General features: G+C 47.5%; 1 protein-coding gene across 1 annotated transcript in view; it reads right to left on the reverse strand.

Annotated features, from left to right (window-relative positions):
* Positions 1-24,460, reverse strand: part of MAN1C1 (mannosidase alpha class 1C member 1) — a 140,155-nt gene extending 115,695 nt beyond the window's left edge. The window contains exon 1 of the mRNA XM_045782485.2: positions 22,893-24,460. Coding sequence (XP_045638441.1) covers positions 22,893-23,432 — 540 coding nt within the window. The 5' untranslated portion in view covers positions 23,433-24,460. The remainder of the gene's footprint in view (positions 1-22,892) is intronic.
* Between the last annotated feature and the right edge of the window lie 331 nt (positions 24,461-24,791).

Here is a 24,791-nt window from a genome sequence, read left to right on the forward strand (position 1 = left end):
CTTACTTACTAAATGAACAAGCTGAAAAATAAGTTTAGAAATAAGCTTGGATAAGAGCAATAAAGCCTCCCTTTAGCCTGTGCCATTAGAACTGATTTGAAATAGGAGAGCCAGACTTTCCAGGTGAGAATTACAGGGTTTGTGGATTAGGAAGACAACTGAGTCTCCTTTATTTTTCTTCTATAAGAACTAAATTGATATTTACTTGCACAAGCCAAGAGCGAAAAGGGGCAGTGAGCTCTCCTAACAGACATTTAACCATTCAAGTGTGGCAGATTTATCAGAGTCTGAATTGGCAGAAAGAGAATTCAGAATATTCTACATCAGAGATAAGTTCTATATGGTCCCAAATAGAGTTTTCTACTGTTACAAGTCCCTGACCCTTGCTGGAGGGGAGATTTGGTTAGGCCACAGAGTTAAAGCAGACAATGTCTGACCTGGTCTCTTGAGGGGGAGGTCATGAGCTCCCAATACAGGCCCCCCAATAAGCTCAGAACAAGTTCAGAAGCAACCACAGAAGCAGCCTGGGGCAGTGGTCGCCTGCGGAGCTGGACAGGTTTCTCAGAGGCCCCAGCATGGGGAGCACTGGGCACTGACTTGGTAACAAAAGGCTCCAAACCACTACAGAGTTTCTGGTTGGATCCCCCTCAGCTCGTGGTCCAGCTCACCTATGATTGACAAGGTCACAGTCAGCAATGAGCCACTTCATCCATCCCTTGACAGCAGGAGAAATAAATGGTGGCTAAGAAACAATGCTGAGAACGTCATTTATAAAAGCAAGAACGATCTGCCTCGTGGCAGGAAAGACCTGCTTTACACCCAAGGTAAGTGGAGACCCACTAGGATCCCGTCAGGAATGCAGATCTGAGAACCTTCAGGGCTGGCAGCACACATACCCTCTGCTTTTTTGAGTCAGAAGCTGGTTCTGTCCCACCACTTTGGCAACTCGGCTTGGCTAGTAGCAAAAGATCTTTGGGAAGTTAGTACAGCCGGGGGCAAGAGGGAGCATCCTAGGATTTTCAACATGAAAAGCAACAAGGCTGGAATACGTTCAACCTCTGGAGTTCACCTTGTGATACTGGACAAGAACCAGATGCTTCTCCCAGACGTAGGGCAGCTGGAGCAGAGCAACAAGCAGGCACTCAGAAACCAAGGAACCAAGAAGTCCCCTTGGACAAAACCACACTGAGATACCACCTTACGCCAGTTAGAATGGCAAAAATAGACAAGGCAAGAAACAACAATTGTTGGAGAGGATGTGGAGAAAGGGGATCCCTCCTACATTGTTGGTGGGAATGCAAGTTAGTACAGCCACTCTGGAAAACAGTGTGGAGGTCCCTTAAAAAGTTAAAAATTGAGCTACCCTATGATCCAGCCATTGCACTACTGGGTATTTACCCCAAAGATACAGACGTAGTGAAGAGAAGGGCCATATGCACCCCAATGTTCATAGCAACATTGTCCACAATAGCTAAATCGTGGAAGGAGCCGAGATGCCCTTCAAAAGATGAATGGATTAAGAAGCTGTGGTCCATATATACAATGGAATATTACTCAGCTATCAGAAAGAATGAATTCTCAACATTTGCAGCAACATGGACGGCACTGGAGGAGATAATGCTAAGTGAAATAAGTCAAGCAGAGAAAGACAATTATCATATGATTTCTCTCATCTATGGAACATAAGAACTAGGATGATCGGTAGGGGAAGAAAGGGATAAAGGGGGGGTAATCAGAAGGGGGAATGAAACATGAGAGACTATGAACTATGAGAAACAAACTGAGGGCCTCAGAGGGGAGGGGCGTGGGGGATTGGGATAGACCGGTGATGGGTAGTAAGGAGGGCACGTATTGCATGGTGCACTGGGTGTTATACGCAACTAATGAAGCATCGAACTTTACATCGGAATCCGGGGATGTACTGTATGGTGACTAACACAATATAATAAAAAATCATTTAAAAAAAAAAAAGAAGGGGGAATGAAGCATGAGAAACTATGGACTCTGAGAAACAAATTGAGGGCTTCAGAGGGGAGGGGGTGGGGGAATGGGATAGACTGGTGATGGGTAGTAAGGAGGGCATGTATTGCATGGTGCACTGGGTGTTATACGCAACTAATGAATCATCAAACTTTACATCAGAAACCAGGGATGTACTGTATGGTGACTAACATAATATAATAAAAAAAACATTAAAAAAAAAAAAGTCCCCTTGGAGTCCAGCATTCTGGGACCCTCCAGCCCAAGAGCCACATGTGTGTTGGAAAAGAAACATGCATATAGGTGAACTGGCCTCTGAGCTCTGAAACCATCCCTAACCTGTGAAATGATAGCAAAGCCTTACAGGCCAAAGGGCCTGCGGAGAAATCCAGAGCAGCTGAGACTAGAAATGACAGGTTCCTAGTGCAGGTGTGCAGGGCAAGATGCTAAGGTCCCCACCTTAGGGCTTGCCACTGGTGAACTCCAGTAGCAAAAAGACCCATCTGCTCTGACTTCAGAACCAATAAGAACAGCTCCAAAACTGGGAAATCCAGGACCTAGTCAAAGGGCCAGCCTAAATGGATCAAGGATAACCTCAAAAATTGCCAGCAAAGTCCAGAAATACAATGACTTCTTTGTTCATAGATAGGATCAATGAAGAAAGTCGAAGGACGGAGATGAAAACTGGGCCAATGAGTCACAGACAGGAAGACATTCAGTCAGACTTAGGTCTCTGAGGTTCTTCTCCATCTTTCCCTCGCTCTGTGGATTCGCACCACTACTGGGAACATATTTGGGATTTCTGACACTCAAAAGGTGCCTTAGTATTAGCACGCTATGTATGCTGTCATATCGTGCATTTGTCACAAAGACAAAATTGAAGCTCACGGTCTCTGGTGGAAAACGTCGAGCATCTTCTGGAGACCTGCTCAGCCTGCAAGGTCTACAAAGAGGCTGGTGCCAAGAGCTCTTCTGAGACTTGAGTGTTCATGAGTGGCATGTGCTAGACAGTCCAGGAAGGTGCACTTTTTAAGCTAGGTGAAAACTCGAATCAGGAGTCCTGGCATCCTTCCTGGGATGTGCCTGGCATAGAGGTTAAGAACAATGCTTGTGGAATTCCTGAGGAAGCGCAGCGTGCTGGTTTGGCTTCCAGCATTAGGTTGTTGACAGGAAGCAGGAGACAGGTAGTCAGGGAAGAATGACAGTTTGGGGATTCATGTGATGACAATTAGCCAAGTTCTGCTCTGCTTCTCTTTACAAAGAAAACTTCCCTTCTCTTTGCTCTTGGAATGCCATCTTAGAAGAGAGACATTTCCATGGCAACCTCATACACATTTAGTGATGTGTCACTAAATTTGTATGTGCACAAAGGCACATTAGGAGACTTTTTGAATGTGGCAAGAGAAATAGATTTTCATAATTGAATGTTGCCCTCAAGTAGAGTTTACCATTTGCTGAAAGCTGGGGCTGCAGCAGGAAATGTTAACTCTGCCTCAGCAGAATTGAGGCTCAACCCAAAAATCTCAGCCGACTGGAGCTGAGGGCTGTTTCTTTAGGAGGCTGCTGCCCAGAAAGGGGCTCAGACAGATGGGGGCACAGCCAGGGGGCCAAGATGGTCTTGGCGGAGACAGAGAAAACAGATCTCTCTCATGTCTGACCAGAGCCTGGGGAGAAAGAAAGCTATGTGTATAAGAAAGAGACATGACCCTGATCGTTTCCCAGGTCCTCAGCACCTCGTGACCCCGAGACTACCATCTGCCCTCACAAATCGCACACTGGAGAAGAGCGCCGATAACATAGAGTCCCCCTCAAGAAGTGGAACACAAGAAGAAGAATGCCGAATCTACAGCCAGGAGTCCCAGGTGTGCGTCCTAGTTCTGTCTCTTCCTCATCATGCAACTCTGAAAGCCCTTCTTTTTCTAAGCCTCAATCTGTAAACTGGGAATAAGCTTCCCGATTACCGTCAAGAAGCCAGTGAATGTAGAAACATCACTATGAAGCCGAAACACCGGTAAATCATAACACCGTCAGGTGGCACTGACTCGGCCCATGTACGCCAAGACGCAGTCTGGGCTCCCGGAGCGTGGGTATGGTGAAGGGGCCACCCCCACCCTGCCGGTGCTGAGTTGGGCCTGCTGCTGGCCTTTCTGGTCCTCCCCAGCCCCACCACACCTACTCTCGGTCCGCCAGACGGCCTGGGCGTCGCATCATATTACATTTAACTCACAGATACTTGATTCTGCCTATTTGTCGCCTCCTCCCCCAATGTCTTTATTTTCCCTATTATGCTTTTCTCAAGCAAACTAGGCCTTAACCTCCGCTGCCCCAAGGAAAGTGAAGCCACCACTGAAGGAGCAAACAAAAGCAGCTGAATTTTGGCTTTTGAGCTTTCAAGGGCCAGGGTCCTGATAATGAGAAATTTTCAAGGATACTTTGACCATAGGTGATGTTACCTCACATGCTTGATGCAGAACCTAACCCCCGGTAGAGGGCAACCAGCTGCCTCTGCCTCAGGACAGGGGCACTGCTTTAGGGTAAAACATGGTCCCTCCACAATGGAACCCAGTGAAGTACCCCCATCGCCCATCACACGCTCCTTCCTCCTACCCCCATCAGCCTCATCTGTGGGCTGGGCTTGGATCTCTAACCAGGCTTCCCCACCCCCCAGTGAGGCCCTCCTCTGCCACCATCCCAGGCTCAGCCCACAAACACCACCCAGATCAGCCCTCCAAGCTGACCACATGGTCCTTCCCTGCCCAAGTCACTGCCCCTTACACTTCCTGTCACACATTGCCACCAAACTAGAGAGGCTCAGCCACCCCTGAGAGTTGGGCCGTAGCATGCTGGGCCCGGTATGCATTACCCGGTATGCTGACCACGTTCCCCAGGCCCTGCATCTCCTCCCTGCTCCCTCCCGATACCACTGGTCCCAGCTACTCTGCAACTGAGGCTCACTTCACATAATATTTTTGGTTTATGCCAGGGGGGCTGGCACACTTGGCTCCAAAAGTCACTATGTCCCCTCACACAGCTGATAAGAATGTAAGACAGTATAGCCAGCGTGGAAGTTTGTGGAAGTTCCTCAGTAAGTTCAACATAGAAATGTCACATGACCCAGCAATTCTACTCCTAGGTAGGTACCCAGAAGAACTGAAAACATAGGTCCGCCCAAAAACACGTACACAGATGTTCATAGCAGCATCATTCATAATCGCCAGAAGGTAGAAATATCCCAGTGTCCGCTGACAGGTGAATGGAGAAACAAAATGTGGTGTACTCACACGAGGGAGCATTATTCAGCAATGAGTAAAATAAATGAAGCTGACACATGCTACCACATGGATGACCTTGACGTCATAAGACCACACAGTGTATGATTCCACCTAAACAAACTATCCAGACTAGAAAAATCCGTAGAGACAGAAAGTGGGTTAGTGGTGTCCAGGGGCTGAGGTCGGGAAGGAAATGGGGAATGCTGCTCAACTCGGAGCGATGAAAACTTCTGGAACTAGCCAGTGGTGATAACCACATAATATTGTGATGTACTTAATGCCACTGAATTGTACACTTCAACATGCTTAAAATAATAAGTTTTATGTGTATTTTACCCACAAGTTTTTTTGAAAGTCACCTCATAACAGTCTGTGCAGTCCCTTGGTCCCATTCAGTAGCGTCTGCAGCCTTGCTAATGCAAGACTTTGTAGTCTCCAGAGCTCCAGGACTAGAGGGGGCCTGCTGGCTCTGGGACTGGGGATGGGGTGCTAGCTCTGGGACTGGGTTGGGGGGCTGCTGGCTCCGGGACTGGAGGGGGTTGTTGGTTCCAGGACTGGGTTGGGGGGGTGTTGGCTCTGGGACTAGAGAGGGGGTGCTGGCTCCGGGACTAGAGAGGGGGTGCTAGCCTAGGGACTGGGTTGGGGGGATGCTGGTTCTGGGACTGGAGGGGGGGTGCTGGCTCCGGGACTAGAGAGGGGGTGCTAGCCTAGGGACTGGGTTGGGGGATACTCGCTTTGGGATTGGAAAGGGGATGCTAGCCTAGGGACTGGGTTGGGGGGTACTGGCTTTGGGATTGGAGAGGGGGTGCTGGTTCTGGGACTGGAGTGGTGCTGGTTCCGGGACTAGAGGGGGGTGCTGGCTCTGGGACTAGAGGGGGGTGCTGGCTTGGGGCAGAAGGTGCAGGCCCAATGGGGGGTGGCACTGCACGGAGGTACAGAGTCAGGAAGTTGGACGCTTTTCAACTTAGCTGGTGGGGCTGCTCCGAGGTCCTCTGCCAACGTCAATAAACCCTGTAAGGACGAGCAGGGACGAAAGAACAGGAACACATTTTAGCTTTCGTCACCTCCCTGAAGAGGCTGAGCAACCCAACAGAGGCTGGTGTTGAAAATACAGTGACACGGGGAAGAAAGACACCACACACTTTTCACTGGACTGGACTAGCACTGGCCACGTCTCACCTGTTACTCCAGGGGGGGGCAAACAGACCTAAATATTCTGACTTCGAGATGCTCAAACCACTACAGGAAAACTTAGAGCAACTTGGGCAAGACAGAAAAAGCCGAGACTACCTCGTGGCCTCAAGGCAGGGACTGCTTTGGCACTGGAACATCAGGATTTCTTCTAGACACGGTCCAGCTAAAGAGCCTGTTTACAATCCTGGGCCGGGGCCAGGAAGCAGGGCAGCTTCTGCAGCTCACATGTCATGAGAAAATCTGGAAGGGTGTCCAGGGTGAGAAAGCCACACAGATGTTCCTTAGATGGCAGTTTCGTTAGGGACCCTCCCTGTTCTATGGTCAGTGGCTCGGTTTCAAGAGAACCCTTCCTCTGGAGTGGAGGATTCCAGCCACAGGCTGAGAAGAATGTGGTGGTATCTCTTTGGCTACTGCCTGCTTCTGGTCACTGAGAAAAGACAAATGTGTCTTCACTTCTCCACAGTGTCTTCCTTTCCTGGACAGCAATGAAGATTAAACTATGCCTTCTCCCTCCACGCATGGCCTCCTACTGATGAGCTGGCCTACGAATCTTTACCACATGGCCAGGCTGGAGGCACGCACACCCTGTTTCCAGAAAGAAGGTGGAGGAATGTCTCCACATGCTCCTGTGGGACAAGGAGTAAACCACAGGGCTGGGCTCGCTCAGCACCAGGCCAGCAGAAGAGTCCACCCAGAGCACCCAGTTCTTCTTAGCAGAGGTCCGAAGGTGAGTCCTGATAAACCATGAGAAAATGAAGGGGAGAAACAGACTCTAATCCTTGATGCCCTCAAGGAAGGCCAGCTGAGGATTTTGTGGCCAGTAAAGACAGTCCACTGTAGCTGGGCAGGGGTGAGGAGGAGAGGAAATGAACGGCAGGCCCCTCAGAAGAGGACACAGCCCAGCAAGCCTGCCTGAGCCTGGGAGCTGCTCCCAGGGCTTGGTGGGCAGCCAGGTGTGGCAGAACCCGCTGGAAAAGGAGGCTAGATGTGGCTCTCTTGGTCCCTCTGCCACCTGACTCTACCTTCTCCCCAAATCTCGGTTTCTTCTTTCAACACTGGTGCTCCCAAAGTTTCCCTTGAATGGCTTTGCACTCCAGCTTTCGGCCCCTGCCACACTGCGACTTCTCCATCAGCGTCCCCTGTGCCATCCCCCCCAGTCCCAAATCCATATTTCCAACCATCCACTGGATGTGTCCACCTCAATTTCACAAGTGTATCATTTGATCACGCCTAGAGTTCAACTCCTCTTGCCTCCCAGGATTTCTCACTGTCCCCACTCCCCGGTGTCCCCATCTACCCCAGGGAGAAACTCTGGGCATTCCAAATTTCACCTCCTACATCCACACCTCCAGCCCCTGCCCAGATCCAGCACCTGGAGCAGCCTGCTATGCCTCAAGCCCACTACCCCTGGTGTTCTCCACATCTGCCTGAAATGCTGTCCTTTTCCCCAAGTGATGTCAAATTGATGGGACTCCCCAGTCCTTTTTCATCCCTTTATTTGGGCCCCTCCCTGGTGCTACAACTGTATACACACCCGCTGTACCCTGGCTAGATGTTCTGCCCGAGAGCACAGCCGCGTCTCTGCACCTTCAGCATCCCAGGCACTGCCTGGCGTGCGGTAAGAACAAGGCAAGTTCTCTGAAAAAGTTGCACTGAACCGAACAGATCAGCGGCAGGTGGTTAACATTCCTCTCACTGCGTATCAGTTCAACTACGTTATTTCATAAAGTCTGGGTTGGACCCGTTTGACAACTAGATTTCCAACACGAATCAGCTCTGCAAATTCCGGCAGTCGCATAAAGGCGGTTTCTAGAACAAAAAAGATGTGGGGGAGGGGGGAATACCCCAGCAGCTAATAAAAAGGAAGGACTGAGAATTGCATCAAGAGGGGAGGGGAGGTCGGGCCCAGAAATGCCCAGTCCCTCTCCAACCTAGGAATGGCATTCACCCAGGAGAACTGGCAGAGATGGACCCATGCAGAAATGCCTCAGCATCTAATTAAACATTTTAGACTCCACTGCACACGAGAAGGAAACCTATGTCCCCCACGGAACCCTGACAAATGAGTCGTTTCCAACCAATCTATCACCATAGCATCTGGGTACCTCAGGAAGATGAAAATAAGACCAATAAATAAATGAAAACCAATATACAAACAATCATGTTCCCACACAGGCCTCCACAAAGCCGCAGCCACAGCCATCTGCCAAGTTCCATCCCCGTCACTGCTTCCTGCAGCCAGGGGCCTCTGAGTAAGCACGGTTTAATGTAAGATCTAACAACAGAAGGCGATGTCTTCTCTGAAGTCTGCGTCTCCATTAATGCTCCTATGCTAAATGTCCACCCTGGAAGCTGGAATGAAATAAGACTGGGACAAATAGGACTTGTTTTATGTGCCGCTTCAGCCAAAGAATTTGCTAGAAATAGTTGGGACAGATTGAAGAAACAGGGTAATCTGGCACAGGTGGAGAATTCCAAGGTTTCTTGCACGGAAACAGAGCTCTCAAGAGGACTGTCGGGAAGCCATGGGGAAGACACTCACACTGCTTGGTAGCTATTCTCACCTTGTGCGGCTTCCACCGGAGGAGGCCTGGCTAGGGTCGCTCTGATAACCCAGGCTAGCAATTCTCAGGTTAAGTCACATCCAGCACCTGGCAGGGCAGAGATGGTCCGAAACTGCAGAGCCGGCTGCTGTGAGTCTGAACGCTGGGGGCTGGGTTCGGCTTTTCATTTCTTCAAGATCTTCTTTTTCCTGAGCACCTGTTACTCGATTTTAAGGCCCAAACGGCAATGTGAAAAGGCTGCCCCGGCAACTGGGAAGCGGCAGAGCGGCCATAGGCTGGAGGGCGATGGTCTTTCGGGAAATCTACTTCTGGACAAGCAAATATTTTCATCCCAGATGTTTATGTCCTACCGCTTCCCAAAAAAAAGGATTTAGATGGGACGGGCAAATATTATGCGGCTAACGAATGTTTCCCTCCTTCTATGCATCAATATATGGTGAGAAGTGATTCAGACACATGACAATATTGCACTATAAAATTCCTTAAGCCAGAGATTCATCGTTGCCTTTCCTTCAGCTCATACAGCCTTCAGTGTATAACTGAAGCTCAATAGATAGTGGGTGTTCTCAATGCGTTTTCTTAAAGTTTTAATAAATTCATGGGTTCTCTTGATCATGTTAACAGTATATTCTCTTCACTCTGGAAAATTCCGTTTTAATTGAGCCCTTTCCCCAGCTCATTTTTTCCTTATCTGATCCTGGCCTAAGTCTGAATAAATATCGAAAATTTCCAACCTCTTCCCTAAGTGGGTAAAAGGAAAATAAAGCCAGAAAGGAGACACAGCCTATGTGAAGACAAAACTGCCATAGGTGTGTTCAAAAGCATGGCTGTGCAGTAGAACCATCTGGAAGTTTTTAAAAATCCCAGTGCTTAGGCTGCACCCAAGACCAAACTCTTTGGAGGAGGAACGTGGGTGTCAGTATTTACTAAAATCCCCGATGGGGTTCCAGAATGTAATAAAAGTTAGAATCCCTGTTCTAAAGATTCACCAAACCAGTTCTTTTGATACCTACCAAGACTGACAATTTCTACTTTATTCCGTCCCAAAGTGAAAGCTCTTTCTCTAAATTATCACCCACGAGCCTTTAGATAATGTAATAAAATGAATGTCAACCGAAGTAGCAGGAGAGCAGGTTTATATCATCTACCGGTGTTTAAACTGGCAGGGCCTGGAGGTGGTGGCTGCCTTTCCAGTGTCTCCATTCTCTCAGCTATAAAATGGGGCTGTAGTCCACACCCTGTGATCCACGCCCTGTAGTCCACGCCCTGCAGGCCACAGGCTGTGCTGGGGATCAGCTAAACTCTTAATGGGATACTAGGGCTCTACTAAAAATACCACACACAGAAGGAGCTCTTGATCGCATCTCTCCAGGAGGAAGCAGGCATCATCCCGGCCCAAGCCCCACTCCCCTCCGAAGCGGACCCCCTGTGGATTCTCCCCGGGGACTGAAATGCCGGTGGGCAGTAGAGGCCAGAGAGTCAGAAACCCTTTTTATAACATGCACGATGACTTCAAATACCAGGGCTGGAAACCTGGAACTCTGCTCCCACTGGTGCCGAGTTTAGGAACACTTTACCCAGAGCACAGAGACTCTTACTATGCTTTAATTTAATTCAGGGCCTAATCACAGGAAAGGTCTAGTATTGTCTCCCTCAGACCCCTCCGGCCTGACACTACTCTGGTACCATTCTTAGCTACTCAAGGATCAATAACCAGACAGACCTCCCAGAATGATTATAAGGAGGCTATTCCACAATACTACCCCTGAAAGTGCCTCTGCCCCTTCCACACCTTTACCAGGAAGACCTGCATCTGAAACTGCGAGAGAAGTCTCTAGACTGAGCTGCTGTTTTTCTATCTAAAGATGAAGCCTTCTCTATAAAGGCTTTCCTTATACTCCAAGGTAACAACATCCGTTAAATTTTATCGGCTGCTCTCTACAAGGTCCCTCTCTGAAAGCAAGAAACTTAAGTCTTCTTTCCCCATTGACTCTTATAATTAAATACCAAGACTACTCCAGAGCTCTGTAAGGTATGTGATAGACATGGAGAACGGCCTCTGGGAGAGCTGGAAAGGAGAAAGATTTGCTGATTTAGGTCAAGAACACAAGTACAGAAAAAAAAAACCCCACAAAAATGGTGCTGAAATGTCTTCCCAGGAGATCAGCATTTACTTGGCAAAGTTTAGGTTTAACCTCTGAAAAGCTCACTGCAGGAGTGAAAATGGGGGAGAGGGATCTTAAATAAGTGATTTCTAACTTTAATTCAACACCCCACTAGTTTCAAAGGAGACAAAGTTAAAGGTAGCCTTTGCCATAAAATACTGTCTTTACTCCACACTGAACTTTATTGAATAAGGGGAAATAAGAGATCAGATCTCACAGAAGGCACTTTGGAAATCCTTCATCCACGTATATTTAGCTTTCTTCTGATCAGTAATTCAGTAATGGGGCCTATGTGAACAGTTTTATTTTGTTTTGTTTTTTTAATGTGGGCATTTCCAAAACAAGGTTTAAAAAGTAGTCGTTAGACTTCAGGTAAGGAGCCCAGAGAAAATACTTGACGGGTTAAATCCTGGAAGAAAGTGACACTATCGGAGGCTGCTGGAACATCAAGATACTAACAAATATTTCTTCTAACATCTAAAAACAGAGGAGCAAAAAATGCACAAATAATTTAAGATCAAATCAACCAAACATTAGGAGCCCTTTGAGAACAGTTGTTTTTACTTAGGATATAGATTCAATATAAAATTATATTTCATGTACCCAATACCAATCACCAAAAATAAATAAGAATCTTTAAATATCTAAACTACACTAAAATATGTACATTAAAGTTCATGCACTTGATTCAGGAGTCTTTATAAACCTACTCAAAGTGTTCATTTGTATGTTATATATAATGCTAACCTATAGAAGCTAGACTGAATGGTTTCCTGGACAAGTCCAGGTTAGAAAATCACAAGATAGGAGAAGTAGAAAATAAAATAGCCAGAGCAGGTATCCTGAAAGCTACAGGAAGTGAAGAGGAGGGGAGAAAGACTGCATAAAAGCAGATGAAGCTAGAATCTTAAAAAGAGTAGGATTCACAACGTTTAGCACAGAATTTTTAAAAAAATAAGTAGACACGTGAAGACATAAAAAAAAAAAAAAAATGCGAACCAGGAGATAAAACAGTCAATGAGTACAGACCCAATGATGAGAAAGATTTTGGAAATAGCCAAAAAGACTTTTTGAAAAAATATTATAAATATGTCTTAGGACTTAAAGAAAAATATGGAAACAATAAATGAACAGATGGGAAATATCAGAGAAACAAAAACAATGGAGAAGGTCCAGATGGAAATTCTAGAAGCAAAAAAAATCTGAAATAAAAAATTCACTGGGTACGCTTAACAAGCAATTGGACACTACAGAAAAGTCCAGTGAACCTGAAGATATGTTCATATAACTATCTACATCAAAGCACAGAGAGAAAGGCTGAAAAGAAAATTAAGAAATTCAGTGACTATAAAAAAAGTATCAAGAAATCTAACTCATATGCAACTGGAGTTCTAAAAGAAAAAGAGACAGACGGAGGCAGAAAAAAATACTGAAGAAATATGAGCCAAATTTTTCCAACCCTGATGAAAAAATATCAACCCGCAGACCTAAGAAGCTCAATAAACCTCAAGAAAAATAACGACAACCACATCTAGGCACATCGTAGTTAAATTGCTGAATATGAAAGGTAACATCTTAGTAGCATCCAAAGGGAGGGGATAGATATTATATGAAGGGGAACATACTCTAACCTCTCATCAGAAACAATGAAAACTACAAGACAATGGGTCTTTCATTAAAGAAAAATAAAAGTCAACTTAAAATTCTATATCCAGCAAAAATATCCTTTTAAAGTGAAAGCAAAATAGACAAAAGCTGCAAGAATTTATTATCAGCAAACCTACACTACAAGAACTATTAAGAGTAGTTTTTCAGGCTGAAGGGGGAAATGGTACCAGACAGAAACTCAGACATGCAAGAAGGAATGAAGAACACTGTAAATGGTAAGTATGTGTGTGAATAAAAAGACTCTAATTTATTTATTTAATTAATTAACTGACTAAAGCAAAAAAAATTACTTATGTATTATGAGGTTTATAAAATATTTTAGAAGCAAACTATATGACAACCACAGAATGAAGATTGAAAGAGGGGAACTGGACACAACAGACTGTCAGAATAAAGAAATTATAAGAAGATAGTGAATTAAGCCCAAAATAAGCAGAAGGAAGGAAATAAAGACAAATGTAAATATTTTTTAAAATTTTAATGGGTATTTTTTTTTTAAGTTTTATTTATTCATTTGAGAGAGAGAGAGAGCACAAGCAGGGGGAGCAGCAGGCAGAGGGAGAGGGAGAAGCAGACTCCCCACTGAGCAGGGAGCCTGATGCAGGGCCCAACCCCAGGATCATGACCTGAGCCACCCAGGTGCCCCTTTAACGGATATTTTAAAAAAATAAAAATAAAAAGTTGGTTCCAGAAAAAGATCAGTAAAATTGGTAAACTACTAGCTAAACTACTTTTAACAATGAAACAGAGAGAGCAATTACCTGTATCGGGAATGAAAGAGGGAGCACCACTACGGGTCCTACAAATGTTAAAAGGAAAATGAGAATCTTAGGAACAATTTTATTCCAATAAATTCTACAACTTGGATAAAACAAGTTTCTTGAAAGCAAAATTGACAAAATCAACACGAGACAAAAATTCTGAATAGCCCTACACCTGTTAAAGCAATTGAATTGATAATTTAAAACCTCTTCCTCTCCCTCCCTCTCTCTCTCTCTCTCTCTCACTCACACACACACACACACACGCACACACAGACTAGGCCTAGATGGCTTTGATGGTGAATTCCATCAAACATTTAAGAAGACATATTAGTGTCCCACAAACTTGTTCAGAAAACAGAAGAGAACATTTTTCGGTTCATTTATGAAGTAACATAATGCTGTGCCAAAAACCAGACAAAGCTCTTATAAGAAAACCACAGACCAATATGCCTCACAAACACAGATGCAAAATTCTTGACAAAATATTAGAAAATCAAAGGCAAGTTTAACATTCTTCTAAAATCAATATGATTCACCATATTAACAGAATTAGAGAGAAAAACAATATGATCATTTCCACAGAAGCAGAAAAAGCATTTGACAAAATTTCATCCTATTTCTGATAAAAACTCTCAGCAAACTAGGAATGGGAGGAAACTTCAACGGGATAAAAGTCACCTACCAAAACCTACCCCTAACAACATACTTAATGTTAAAGACTGAATGTTCCTTCCTTAAGATCAAGAACAAAGGTGTCAGTTCTCACCACTTCTATTTAACCTTGAACAGGAAGTCCTAACCCGTGCAATCAAGGAAGACAAAGAAATAAAAGGCATAAACATTGGAAAGGAAGAAGTAAAGCTGTCTTGACTCACAGACAACATGATTGTATACCTAACAGATCCTAAAGAATCTACAAAAAAGAAAAAAATTAAATGAATTCAATAAGGTCACATGATATAAAGTCAATATACAAAAATCTCTTGCATTTCTATGTACTAGCAACAAAAATTTAAAAACAAAAGTTTAAAGATTACCATTTATAACAGCATAAAAAGTATAAAATATTAGAAATACAGTTAATAAAATATGTTCAAGTCCTCTATGTTGAAAACTACAAAACACTGTTCAGAGAAGTTAAAGAAAATCTAAATAAATGGCAAGAGATACCACATTCATGGATAAAAGACCCAATAGTGTTAAGGTATCAGTTCTCCCCAATTGGACTTACAGGTTCAAAGCAAACCCAATCAAACTCCCAGCAGGATTTTTCACAGAAACTAACTATCTTGTTCTCAAACGTATGCAGAAATGCAAAGGACCTATTATAGCCAAAGCAATTTTGAAAAGGCAGCTCAAAGATAGAGGACCTGCTTTTAAGACTTATTATAAAGCTACAGCATCAAGATCGTATGAATTGGCATAAAGATAAATCAGTAGAAGAGTCCAGAAACAGAACCATATATATATGTTCGATAAATCTAAAATGGCATCAGAGCAATTCAATGGGAAAGGGAAAGACTTTTCAACAAGAAGTACTAAACAACTGGACATCGAAACGTAAAATAACGACTCTGGACTCCTACCTCGCACCACATTCAAAAATTCACTTCAAGTAGAAGGGAGACCGCAATGTAAAAACTAAAATGATCAAACTTCTGAAACTAAAGGAGACTGTTTTCATAACCATGGGGAAGGCAAAAATTTTTTTTTCTAAGTAGACAGAGAAAGCACTAACCGTAAAAGAAAATATTGATACACTGAGTTCATCAAAATTTAAAACTTCTGCTCTTTGAATGCTACCACTAAGAAAACAGAAGGACAAATCATAGACTGGGAGCAAATATTTATAAAATGTATATCTGACAAAGGACTTATATCCAGAATATATAAAGAATTTCTATATTCAATAAGATGACAAAGAGCCCAATTTTTTAACTAAAAAAGGGTGTAAGATTTGAACAGACCCTTAAAGGAAGATATAGAAACAGTAAATAAACACATGAAAAGATGTTCAGTACCAACAGTTATCAAGGACTCAAAACTTAAAACGACAATGACCTCTTGCTACACCTCACAGAGGATGGCAAAACTTGAAAAGGTGGACAGCAGCAAGCGTTGACAGAGATGCAGAAGTCTCGCACGCTGCTGATGCAAGCCTAAAGTGGCTTAAGTACCTGGGGAAAGCGTTTCCAGTTTTCTTATAAAACTAAACATACGTCTACTCTACGAACCAGCAAGTCTACTGCTATGGATTTACATAAAAGAAATTGAAAATGTCTATACAAAGACTTGTACATAAAATAGTCACAGAAGCTTTATTCATAATAGCCAAACACCGCAAACAACCAAAAAGTCCACAACAGGTGACAGAGGAACACACTGTGGTACATTCGTGGAACAGAATGCGTCTCGACAACAGAGAGGGATGAAGTGTGAATCCACACACGGATGGATTTCAGAAACATCCCTGGTGAAGGAAGCCTTTGCACAAAAGGGCGTATGTTGCACTACTCCATTTATGTGAAGTTCTAGAACCGGCAAAACGAACCTCTCGTGACAAACTGAAATAGTAGATGGGAGGTGGGTGATGGGGGATTGCCTGGGAAGGAGCAGAGGGATCTTTCTGAGGTGATGGAAATGTTCCCTATTTCCTTGTGTGCTTTACGTGGTTTTCTGCGTTTGTTAAAATTCAGCAAACTGTGTATTTAAGATCTGTCTATGTAAGCTATACTTAGACAGTGCCTGCATCACAGGATTGTTGTAAACAAAACAAAACAAAACAAAAAAGCAAGACAAGAACAGAAGAGACAGGCACTGAGAGGCCAACAGACCTGTCTAGACAACGCAGCAGGCCCTACAGAACACAGCTGTACCACTCAGTGGATTTTCTGTGACCACCAAGTCATGGTGGAGGTGGAAGGAGGGGAGACAAATCTTCTGTTATTCAGCCACTGAAAATGGCTGCTATTTAGTGAAAACTATTTGCCTGTAATGTTCACCTATGGAGCAGCTGATACCCAGGGCATGCCTGATAAAAGCACGATTATTGCTCATCGATTAAGGAGAACGCTAATCAGTATGCCAAAGTTTCTTCTGTAAAAGTTACCACTAACAGCGTTGCCCTAAAACGGATGGACAACTGCCCTGGTCTTAGCCTTTAATTAATGAAAATGCAGTTAAGAGACATACTCAGACCTCCTTGTGAGTGAGAGCTATTCCGACTGCCCGCCTGCCAAGTTTGGGGAGCTCTCAGCCCAAATCTTAAGAAAACAGCCTTTTCAGGGAAGAAACACCTACAGCTGGGTCACCACACACACTTAGGCCACAGCCTGTATCTGTGGTCTCCGTGGCTTCTGTTCTCTTTGGGGGTGGAGGTGCCAAAACCGTGTGACTTACAGTGATCTCAGCCACATCAACTCTGCATCTGAAAGAACCAAAACTGGGGCACCTGGCCGGCTCAGTTGGAGGAGCATGCGACTTTGATCTCAGGGTGCAGAGTTCAAGCCCCACGTTATGCATGGAGCCTACTTAAAAAAAATAAAGATAAAAAAATAAAAGAACCGAAACTATGCTGCCAAAGCTATTAACTAGCCCCTAGAGATGAGTGGGGGAAAAGAAGAGAGACTTCGGTTCTTGGCTTCTCAGAATTCTTTTGACCAGTCCTCAATTAGGTGTCTTGTCATCATCTGCTATGAGAATACAGAGCTAAGAAAATCTGCTGTTTCTTTTCCCCAAATCATGCAAACACTTGTGTGTAAGGCCTTGGCCGTGGGGTCGTCAGAAGTCAAGAACCAGAGCTTGCTGTTTGAATGAACCTGGTCTTTCTGGCCTGCAGGTATCCAGACCGGATGATAATAATAATCTTTGATTCATGACACTCATTCCTGCTCCATTCATGGTCCCCTTTTATTTTATTTTTATTTCTTATTTTTTTATTTTTTTAGAGGGGGGAGGGGAAGAGGAAGAGGGAGAGAACGAGAATCCCAGGCAGGCTCCACGCCCAGTCTAGAGCCTGATGCCGGGCTCCATCTCACCACCCTGAGATCATGACCTGAGTGGAAATCAAGAGTTGGGCGCTTAACCCACTGAGCCACCCAGCTGCCCCTGGTGTCTCTTTTAAAGTAAGGTAACAAATACCCGTGAATTCACCAGAGGCAACTACTTTCCTGAATCTTGTCCATCATTCCCTTGTGAAGGCTTTCCTGACCTAGCCAATGAAAGCAAGGCAGGGAGAGAATTTCCTAAAGCTCCCACCACCTCCCTTAACACAGACTCAACTTCGGTTACAGGAAGACCAGAGGCAGTACCCACAAGACCGGCTGCCCCCTGAGATAATCAAACTGCTTCCCTGGATGGGATTTTCCAATTTGTGAGCCTGATTTATTTTTTTCAGTAAGAGAAAAGATGTAAGTCCCTTTGAGCAAAGTATGCCTGATATATATCACAATATTTATTTTTGGTAGAGTAATGGATCAGTCTTCAGGGAAAGCTAGGGAAAAGGCATTTCTTGAGCTCAGATGTAAATCAGTCACTCTGAAAACCGCAGGGGAATCTATATTCCTACCCCTCTGCTAACGACAGTGTGAAATAAACAGCTGACTTTTAAAAGTCACTGTTTCTAGCCCTAACACTAACAACAGAGTTAAGGATGTGAGGCCCAAAAAAGCAATTGCTCCTGGAATGCCTGCACCTAATTCCCCAAAATGATAGTACAACTCAAAATGAAAGAAGAGACCCACCCAGCCTGTAGGTATTAAGTTGTACACCCAGTGGGGACAAGTTCTAAGCTTTACGTGCAGTACTCAGTTCCAAGGAGGAAGGATGAAGTGTGGCTGGGCTCAGGATGTAAGGGTCCCCCAAGGGACCTGTCCAGTTATTATAGGCCAGTCTTCCTATCTACATTAAATGTATCATAGAGCAGGACAAGAGGGAAACTGAAGGACAGGGGGAGAAAACGATCTTCGATGAATCGGCAACTTAAACAGAGCTCTTCAAAGGAAAGCTATTTAAATCTAAGGTGTTCCTAATATCAATTATCCTGAACATCTCACAGGCTCAGATTCACATGCTACAAAGAACACAAAGCCTTTTAATTTTCTTACCTGTCCATGGCACTAGCGGTGATAAATCAGATATACAGAGAAACCACACATGACTAACGAACCAGCCCATTAATGGCGAGCAAAGATCATTTGCCAAGATGACTTATTCAGACACAGTCACATATCATAACCAGCAATATCCTGGAGGCTTAACGCAGCAGGCATAGAAAGCAAGAGCTGGGGCACTCCCTGCCAAGTCTCGGGCACTCCAGGGCGACTCGGGCATCCTCCAGATGCCTGCTATCCAAGCATGAAAAGATTGTATTCATGGCTGCCACCTCCCCACTCTCTTCAAGGTAGACTTGCTCTTGGAAAAATACCGCAACTTCTAAAAGGTCTCTTGGGTCACAGAGCTGCTGAGTCCCCAACCTTGCTATGGCCCCTCCTCTGGCACTCTCAGAATTCCAGGTGCCCTCAGGAAGATCCAGCCTCTGCCACCAGCAACCTTAGCCGTTAGTTTATAGATCCTTACTGCGGGAACTCATTCAAGTAACGAAGCTCCAACTAGGTGATTGATCCTCTTCTAGGTACTTGGGCAGACCCATAAACAAACCAGTAAATAGGTGGGAGTGAGGGAAAGAGAAGAGTTCCCTAAGTGCCAGTCCCTTTGTTTTACCGGGAAAACAGGCCCAGTGACAGGAATTTTTCTTTGCAGTCAGAGTTGATGGTGTGGCTAGGGCTTGAACCCAGGCTGGATTCTCAGCGGGACTGCCACCTACAGTGGGGCACAGGAGATGGGGATGAAACTCAACCCATGTTCTGCATATGGGCCAGGGGCAGCCTCATTCCAATACTATATTCTCAATGTCCCAGACTGTCCAATTCCCTTTAACAAATGCCCCCTTCACTGAAAGGGACAACTGAGGTTCCCCAGATCAGCAACCAACCATCATTAGCAGGACCCAGGAGAGTTTGAGTCCTCTCACTGGAATGTAACCCTGACAAGCTATACGCCCCCAGCTCTTGCCATGAGTGAGAAAAGTCTGTTGAACTTGAATCTGTAAGAAATCCACCAATGGCGAAGGTCTCCTATAATTAATAATCATGACAATAATTTCCTATATTATCATCAGATCTGAAAGGGAAGGCTGCTAGCAAGCTGTTTTACATTCTCGCCAACTCCTTTACTCTTCGTGATCCCAAGCTGAAGATCTGTCATTGTTCAATCCCATCTCTGAAGTTCCATAGGGATGATGGAAATAATTAACTTAATCAACTATATGGATATCTACTCTTGACAAAGTGCCAGTGAATACCACTACCACGGTCAACACACAATTGTCTCTGACTTCATGGAACTAACACGTTGAATACAGAGCCGGGAAAAACCCAATTGCTAAGGAGTGCCTGACCAGACTAGCAGCCTGCTTGGGGGCCAGCTCTGGAAGCAAGATTGTACGTGACCAGCCTATTCTCCCCTCCCTCACTCCATTTTATAGAAGGAAAAATAAGGTCCAGGAATGAGAGCAGGTGGCTTGCCTAAGTCAGACAGTTGATAACTGAGCTGGGATTGGAACCCACAGTCTCTGGCTTTCCCCCTTTCCACCACATTGCCTCCTCCAAGGTTCCAAGGCTGCAAAGTGAAGAGAAATAGTTGGTTCTACTGACAGATTGTTTCCTGATGCATGTACACCCAGAACATGCAGCTTCAACCCATCTTATCAGCACAACCTCATGCCTATGTTCATCTCTCATACCAGCATGTTTATAAATAGACTTCATTGATCTAGAGCCCTGGTGTCCAGTCTTCATTCACTCTCATTTATCACCCTCTCTGGGTCTCTCTTGACGTTTACTTTCACTTTAAAAATCTCATAAGAACAGAGCCCTTTTTATCTGATGCTAGCTCCCCCTCTGCTCCTGGGGTCTAATCAATCCATGTCTGGAAATAAACAAGCCAGAGAGGGAAGCAACAGTCCCTTTTATGAAAACAGGCACCTTTCTAAAATGATCTACCCCTGGGCATGGCACAGATAGAAATTTAAATGAGAAGGAAATAAAGACATCCTCCAGCCATAGTCCTACACATTCCTTATCAGGCAGGACACCAGGGAAGGTAACCCCGCATTAACAGCTAAACCAAAGACTCTGCCTCGCATTTTTCAGGTTGTTTGGAAAGGTGGGGGTCCAAACTCAAGAAGTCTGAAGAGACAACAGGCTTCAAAATATAATAGTGTGTATAGTTCAGCCTCCTCCCTTCTGAGGAGTTTAAGGTCTCCGAGATAGTAAGAGAGGGCTCATTGAACACCAATTGCAGGTAGCTACTACCAGGGGTGCTCAGAGATGCCAGACTGAATGATCCAGACATCTGGCAACCAAGACAGACCTTCACCCACCATGTTATTTTACACCCACCTCCAGAGCAGAGTCTCCACACCTCCCACCACTCCCTAGCTGCTGCAGCCTGCAGCCTCGGCCAGCAAGGGAAGCTGTCTATGTACAGAGGGGCAGAACCAAGTCCCCACTAGCCCGCCCACTCTTCTTACCATGGCTCCCAACCCCAGGCTTTCAGAAATAGGTCACGGATCTAGATGCGAATGCAGAAAGCACCTCTTCTGAAGAGGACAGTAGTTAATTCTTAACTGTTTGGGGGATCCTTTTGAAAATCTGATGGCACCTCTGGACACCCCATGAGAAACTGCATGCATGCAGTTTATATGTAATTTCACTGGGGGGTGACTGCCCTCTGGGGAGGTATGAAAAGGCAGAAAGGGCTAATGTGCTCAGAGCCAGCTTAAAGCAAGGAAACTGTGGGTGAGTCAGGTAAGTAGTCAAAACCAAACCAGTAGTTCTTAACCAAAAAGGGAGAAATGATGTCCCTTCCTTAGCTACTGCAAGTTCCAGCTTTCAATTAACCTTTGAGATTTCAACAAGAATTTGGAAACTAAGAGCGCACACATGCACACACGCACAAAACAAAATCTTTGTGGCTTCCTATCTTGACGTCACGAAATGTCCTGTGATTGCTAGTTAAGATAGAGTCTCCCAACAGGGCTTACTGCAGAAGGGCTGAGTACCAGCAGAGGTAAGAAGTAGGGCAGAGGTGGACACTGGGATGGAGGACAGTCCAGACAAGGAGAGAGGGATAGCTAAGCTCTCCACTGGCTCTGAGTAGATCCTGGCAGGGCAGGTCCTGACCCTTGCTGCCGGCTCATCTTGGAAATCAGACCTGCTGACTCCTTTGCAGCAAACCAAGAAGTCCATCAGAAATAGCCCTTTCCGCTGGGTCCACGGGGAGTGGGGGATGCATCCTCTCATTTCTGGGGAGGAGACCCTGGCCCACAGCTTGCCCATAGCCCCCTCGTGGCTCGGGGGTGTCACTGCAGCCCCCTCTGCATTGCTGGGCAAAAACCTCAGGGAGGCAGCCCTAATAGTGGTAGAGCACATTTAGTGACGGCTTGGCAACAGTCTTCAAGCCATGGTGAGGCTGCGTTTGCTTTTCATTTCTTAAACTAGGACCAAGATTGACACTCAAAGCGATCCTTCTAAATCCCTCCCTGGTACAGACCCTACAGGAAGCAAGTCCAAGACCTGCTTCATTAAGCCAATAACCTACGAGCTTCTGTAACATTACCACCGCCCTATTGATCACTCCTTCCTGTATCACATGCGATTATGCACAATTGTTTCAAAGCTCGATAGAAATAGTTAGCAAGAATGTACAACAACTTCTAGTTTGCAGGCTGCTGGTTAGATTACAAAATACTTGCAGGACAACAAATACCACCAATCCCACCCCCATGTCCTGAATTTCCAGGTAGCAGATTCTACAGGGGTTTAGGGGAAGTCAGGACTTAAGGACACACAGTGAGAAAGAATGTGGCCCTTGGCCCCATGCAAGCAGAGAGGGTGTCCATTAATGAACCTAACTAGCAACTGCGCAAAGGGACAGGTGCAGCCCTCCTGGGTTGGGACCTAACTGAAAAGACCAGAGTTGGGGTGGGGGAGAGTCGATCCAGTGGTTCAGCTACCACCTGTCAGAGGTGGGGATGATTAACTGAACCCAGCCGTGGGAAAGTACCCACTGAGGAGAAGGTGGAAAGTTTGGGAGGAGAGAGGACGGTGCAGTGTGCCCGGAGGGCCTAGAGCAGTAGTCCAGGGACCCGAAGTGACTGGGGCCAGGGGAAACGGATGGAAGCACAGAGGGTCTTTTCCTTTCCCGGGGAAAGAGAGTCCTTACCTCCTTGATTTTCTCCCGCTGGGCTCGAACTAGGCTCTGGGGCTCCTTACTCTCATCTGCCCTAGTCCCCAGGACCGGGTGGCGGAGGCGGCTCCGGAACGCATTGAAGTCAAAGCTAAACGGGATGGCCCCCTCCTGGGGTCTGAGGGCTGTGCTGCCGCTGCTGCGGGCCGCCGTGGCCATTTCCCGTGTCCCGGTGGGCTGGGTGCGCCGCAGCCACACTTTCCGGCGGCGGGTACTGGCTTGGCTGCTGGCGTCGTCCTCACCCGGGGCTGGCACAGCCGGGGCCGGGTTGGGAGGCGACTCCTGCTCGCGGGCCAGGGGGTGGCCGGCGACTTCGGCCACTACCTCCAGGCCGGGCTGCTGGGTCCGGGGGGCCAGGAAGAGGCGCTTGAGGCGAGAGGAGTTGGGCAGCAGGAAAAGGGCACCGAAGCACAGGGTGACGAGGCCCGAAAGGAAGAGAAGGAAGAGGAACTTCTGCGGCAGCCGCAGCCCCCACGGGGAGGCCGGGACGAAGACGGGCACTTTCCTTATGAGCATCGTGGCCTGGCACGGGGCTGGGGCCGGTCAGCTCCGGCCGGGCCCCCGAGGCCCTGGGAGTGCAGGCACTGGCCAGCAGGGGTTCGGCGCCGGGAGGTCGTCGAGGGGCGCTGCCCGGGGTGGGGGTCCCTGCGAGTTTCGCCGCTTCGGGGGCTGCACTGAAGTTCAGGGAGTTTGGGGCGAGTCCCCCAGCGCTGAGGCGGGGACGCAACGACCTCGGCGGGGCCCGGGCGCGCCGGGCTGCACGGCTCGCGGCCCGGGCCCGCAAGGGTCGGCCGCGCGCCACAGCCTTCTCTCCGGCCGCCGCGCAGCCCCTCCTCGCAGCGGCCGGAGCCCGCGGGGCCCGCGCCTTCCCGTGCTGCGGCCGCCGCCGGGGCCGTCACATGCCGTCCGCGGCGCCCAGGCCGTCCGCGCGAAGGGGCACCGGCAGGCCTCGTCTCCGCGCCGAACCACCCGCAGCCCCTCGGCCCAAAGTTTCAGCCTCAGAAGCAGTTTCCAGAGGGGGCTGGCTCAGGCGGCGAGGCGGTGGCGGGGCTGGTGTGTCAGAGCCGCTGCGAGAGCGCGCCGACCCGGCGGGGTCGCGACAGCGCCCGGCTCGGCTATCGGGACACGTCCACAACTTTGCTCCGCCGCGGAGCGGGCGCCGGGCAGCGGGAGCAGGCACTTCTGAGCCCTCCGGGCGGGGGGCTTCCTGGGCCCCCGGGAGCGGAGGGATGCCGAGCCGCGGTCCGGAGCCGGGCGCCGTCCGCGACTAGCCGCGGCGGGGCGGCTGCAGCTGCGCCCGGGAGTGCGGACTCCCGCCCCGCCAACTCGGAAGGGCTCGGGAACCCGCTGGGATCACCTGTTCCCGGCTCCCGCCGGCTCCACGGAGCGCGCAGCACCGGCTGCACCTCTCCCGCTGCAGCTGGCGTCCTCGCAGCGGCCGCTCCAGACGGGTCGCTGCCGCCGCAGGCTGAGCCGCCGCCGCCGCCGCCGAGCCTGCGCTCCACACGCGCGCACACCCGCTCGGACGCCTCCGCCGCCGCCGCAGCTCGGCTTTCACTGAGACAGCGCCCGCGGCCCCGCCTCCCTCCGGGCCACGCCCTCGGGCCACGCCCACTGCGCGCGCCCCGCGGTCCACCTCCGCCGCGGCGCCGCAGCCAGGCCAATGGCCTCGCGTCCGTGGGTAGGGAGCGCGGGGCCTAAGCGCTGGTGGGGAGATGCGAAGGGACTCCAAGCCACGCCCCCTCCCTCAAGAGGCCAGCGCCGCGCACACTCCCCCCCATCCCACCAGCACCAATGGTCCAGCTGCGCGGAGTTGGCGAGGGCGGGGTGGAGAGCGGCGCGAGGTCATTGGCTGCCTCAGAGGGATCCCCGTTG

This window comes from Ursus americanus, chromosome 33 (genome assembly GCF_024610735.1).
Source record: "Ursus americanus isolate L20-20 chromosome 33, mUrsAme1.1.p, whole genome shotgun sequence".
NCBI classification, from domain to species: Eukaryota; Metazoa; Chordata; class Mammalia; order Carnivora; family Ursidae; genus Ursus; species Ursus americanus.